The following is a 4248-nucleotide window of genomic DNA, read 5'->3' as shown; positions in this document are numbered from 1 at the left end:
TATCCACGCCCAGGTCACGCAAGAGCCCGGAACCAGGCCGCTGCCCCGGCGCCCCCACTCGCCGCCCGCAGCTGATGCGAGTCACCGCACGCCGGCAGCCATTCGCCGGCCGCCGCCGCAAGCTCCCCCTTGCCAGCGAGCCGTCGGGAAAAAGAGACCCTCGCCGCCGCCGGATCCGCGCAGGCTTCGCCCGGTGGAGCCATTGGCGACGGCGAGGGGAGGAGAAGCGGTGGATGGTGTTAGAGGCGCCGCCCGAGTCATCTCTTGCCTGAAAAATTATATCATAAGAACCTCTTTCAAATACAATCCAGTACAGAGTAGTATACTTTTCATAGCATATACTCTACTTCATATTTTGTTAGTCATTTTAGATGATGCAAGGGCACTTGAAAAAAAAAGAATATTTAGATGGTACAAAATGTGACTTATCCCAAAACAACAGAAAGTGAATAAATTTTTTTAATGGACAAAAAAAAAGGAAGTGAGTAAAATGGAAATTGTCACGAAAGGACAAGCCCCGTCTTCTCTCTCGCAGTTTGGGATCGAGGCATCGAGCTTTTCTTCCTCCCGTAAAATCTCCCAATCGACCGCCGCTGGGAGAGAGCAGTCGCGCCGGAGCCGGAGGACTTCTCTGCGCCGCCATCACCACTGTCCACCGTGGCGGGTAGGGGAGGGGTACGTGGCGTCTACTGTAGGCCGCCGTCGGTGCTGGGAGCCGTCTCCGCTGGTGCTCTGGGGCCGGGGCCTCCTGAGCCTTTGCTGGGCGCTCGAGGAGCGACGCCGGGGCCCCCTCCGGCCGGGAAAGTTTGCGCCAAGATCAGGATCTGCAGCCGTGGAGTCGAGCCGCCACGCCTTGGCGAGGGACCGAGGGGATGGATTCCCCCATGGCGAAGAAGGCGACGGTGAGAATCCCATAGCCTTTCGTGTTGCCGTTCTTATTCTTGTACCGCCGGTAGATTCGGTGGATGACCAAGTGATTGTACTTTCTTGGCAAGAGCGTGCTGACATCGCATTAGGAATCCAAGGGAAATGAACAAGTGGTGATTGTAATCGGAACAGATCTGGGGTATTTGACCGGTGTCGCATTGTCGGCCGCATTTCCTCGAACCTTGCTCCCAACTAGGATGTCATTGAGCACCGTAAGGACCTGCGGGTTTGGTGTGTTGGAATGGGAGTGACACTGACTGGGAGTAGTGAGATTGGATTTTTTGGGGTTGCTCATATGAGGTGGAAATTCATGCCTTTGTGGGCTTTGGGATAACTTTGTGCTAATTTGGGTCTCACGTAGACGCACATTCGTAGTTCTTGTCACTATATGGCTTGGTACTACTGTTTGTTCTTATATCTGTTAACTATTTCGAGTCTCTGAATTTGGTTAATCGGCAACAAAGTAACCTGATCCATATTTCTGTATGCAGAAACCAGAGGAGGAAGATAGGTTGAGCGTGCTGCCAGATGATGTTTTACTGTCTATCCTGCGGAAAGTCGACATAAGCACGGCCGCACGAACAAGTTCACTGTCAACACGGTGGAGGCAGCTGCCCTGGCTGCTGCCTGAGCTCAACATTGATGTCAGCTGTTTCCTACCTGCTCCACGCTCAGACCCGATTGAGGCAAATGACATGCAGGAAGCTATGGTGGCTCTAACCAAAGCAACCAGGAGTTTATTGTCTAAGCCTCATAGAGGATCCACCACCACGAGGCTGGACCTTGTGATCTACTTGATCAATACTTTCTTGTCTGACCTTGGCCCACTGGTGGGTGACGCAGTCGATTGTGGTTTGTTAAAAGATTTGGATCTCACCATTCATGACGAGACAGATGCTCTTGACCGTAATGAAGAGTATATGCTTCAGCGAGCGCAGGATATATATGGGTTTTTCACTGCCTACCCTAGTGTGCTCCATTGCCTCACAAAGCTCTCTCTGTACAATGTATGCTTCAGTGAACTGGACATCAATCGTGTCCTGTTTGACAGCTGCAAGGAACTGAAGCATCTATTCCTCATTTACTGTGATACTGGCCGTCACACTCTCTGTAAGATAGATGCACCAAATTCAAAACTCAGTGTTTTAGAAATCCACTTCTGTCGCTTTGAGATGCTTGAGTTGGTCTGCCTTCCAAAGCTGGAGAAGCTCACATGGTATCATTGGTTGTCTGAATATAGCCCCTTGCTGTTGTGTTATGTCCCATCTCTTGGGGAATTAGAACTCTCATCTGCGTTAACACTAAAGCATGTACCATTTAAATTAAGTGAGGTTCTACATGGAACCACAAGCATACATACTCTGACATTGGACTTCCAAGGAGAAAAAGTACCACTTTTTTTTTGTATTCACTACATTTGTCACGCCTCTGTATTTTCTGTGTGGTCATATTTATCCGGGATATACCATGGATGAGTTTTTGCATGATAGAGTACAAATAGAGCTGTAAATAATTCAAGAACCTCCATACATGTACTGTTTTCTATAGATGCTTTTAAACTGTTTCTTCTTATTTTGTTTTTATCTTGTGGTCAGCTTTGGATGCAACCTGAAATGAAGCAACTCTGCACCGCATTCAACAAGCTAAGGAAGCTGTCTGTGTGTGGTATCTTTGTTGAATTTGACATTATATGGACGACAGCCTTTCTTGTGGCGGCACCCTCCATTGAAATATTATGTATTGAGGTAACTTGTGCAGTTCCAGTCTAGTATTCCAGTTGAAGTATGTTTCTTATTACCCTTCTAAAATAATGCTTTGTAAGCTTCTCTCACTCTACACAACTTATGAACACATCTTCACCTTTCATCTTTGTAAATTGAAATGAAAGGTCCCTTTCTTTTAGCCCCCCCCCCCCCTTCTAAAATAATGCTTTGTAAGCTTCTCTCACTCTACACAACTTATGAACACATCTTCACCTTTCATCTTTGTAAATTGAAATGAAAGGTCCCTTTCTTTTAGCCCCCCCCCCCCCCCCCCCAAATCCCTTTATTCTGTACATTTAGAGCAACTTGTTTTATCGCAAATGAAAAGGGATTTGTTTTTTCAATTCCAGGAAAGTCAACTATATTCGTATGTTTTCCTCATGCAATCTAGGTATTGGACCATGACACATGCGGTTGGGACGAAAATTATAACAGAAAGTTGCTATTCGCCGATAGAAAAAATCCTGAGTGGGAGATGGACTCGCACAGCTCCAAGAACTGGCTACTGAAGGAGCTCCAGATCTCTGGCTTCAGGCCGCTGGAACAGCAGTTTACATTTATAAGGGCCTTGCTGGAGCGAGCCCCCAACTTGCAGACGATTGTCCTGAAAGGAGACATAGAGTGCGTGTGGGATTGTGTCGCCCTCACAAGAGAGTCTTTATTTCCAAAGAGTGAGGCTGATCAAGAAATGGTGGTGAGGCGAATCACAGACGGCAAACCCTTGCCCCGAGTGATCTTCCATGAATGATCCTGTTTTCTTCGGATCATCTTTGTTGTTTAAGCTGCAAGGACTGAGTTGTCTGTATGACCTGTATCGTTTTGGGTGTTCAGTCAGACAGTTGGATATGGGCCTGTGTAATGAATTCAGTGAGAGTGAGAGATTGGTATGTGCTAGGAACTAAGGCTGGGTTTCATTTCGTGAGAAGCACAGCATGCATGCAAGTTCATGTTCAAGTTGAACTTCTGGTGCTAGCTAAGCTATATTCTTTCTTTCTTTTGGTTGGTTGCTTGCATGCTGGGAAAACCATTAATCCTGAACTTGTGATGCCTGCGCTATACTGTTGTATATACTTGGTTCTCAACTACTCCCTTCATCCCACAAAGTAAGACATTTTTGCAAGCTATGCAAAAATGTCTTACTTTGTGGGACGGAGGACATACCTTGCGAAAGCGTGTTCCATTGTGGGATGGAGGGAGTAGCACACATCTTCTCTATAATATGCAACTTATCCAAATAGTTTTCAATGAATAAGCATGTTGTCTACATGCCTTATAATTATGTTATTTACACTGTAAGTCTGTAAGGGTGGGTCATTTGTAACGTTTTCTATGTTAACTCGAACACTTTTCTATGATTGGCAGCAGTGTGAAAGCCTTGAAGTTCTTTTTTTTGGCATGCTCAAAGCCCTAAGGTTGTCAGGGCAAGTAAGAAAATGTTTGGGCCATAGGTATGTAGCGATTCGTTTTCCAAAGACAGGCAACTAAGCAGGCGATGAATAAAACCTAGCCCAACCCGTTCATCTACCCCTCTTGACGCCGCTAGGTGGCGGCTGGGAGT

The 4248-nt window shown here is 46.6% G+C and overlaps 1 protein-coding gene across 1 annotated transcript; it reads left to right on the top strand.

The window, feature by feature from the left end:
* Positions 1-492: 492 nt before the first annotated feature.
* On the top strand, positions 493-3746 carry LOC147977012 (uncharacterized). Its single transcript, XM_087519139.1, has 4 exons — positions 493-902; positions 1419-2315; positions 2523-2672; positions 3082-3746. Exons 1-4 carry the CDS (start codon positions 873-875, stop codon positions 3436-3438), a joined length of 1434 nt encoding a protein of 477 aa, XP_087375265.1. The 5' UTR covers positions 493-872; the 3' UTR covers positions 3439-3746.
* Positions 3747-4248: the final 502 nt, after the last annotated feature.

This window comes from Triticum urartu, chromosome 4A, assembly GCF_056163025.1.
Source record: "Triticum urartu cultivar PI428250 chromosome 4A, HENAU_Tu73, whole genome shotgun sequence".
In the NCBI taxonomy this organism is placed as follows: Eukaryota; Viridiplantae; Streptophyta; class Magnoliopsida; order Poales; family Poaceae; genus Triticum; species Triticum urartu.
This window is presented reverse-complemented; position numbering and strand designations above follow the sequence as displayed.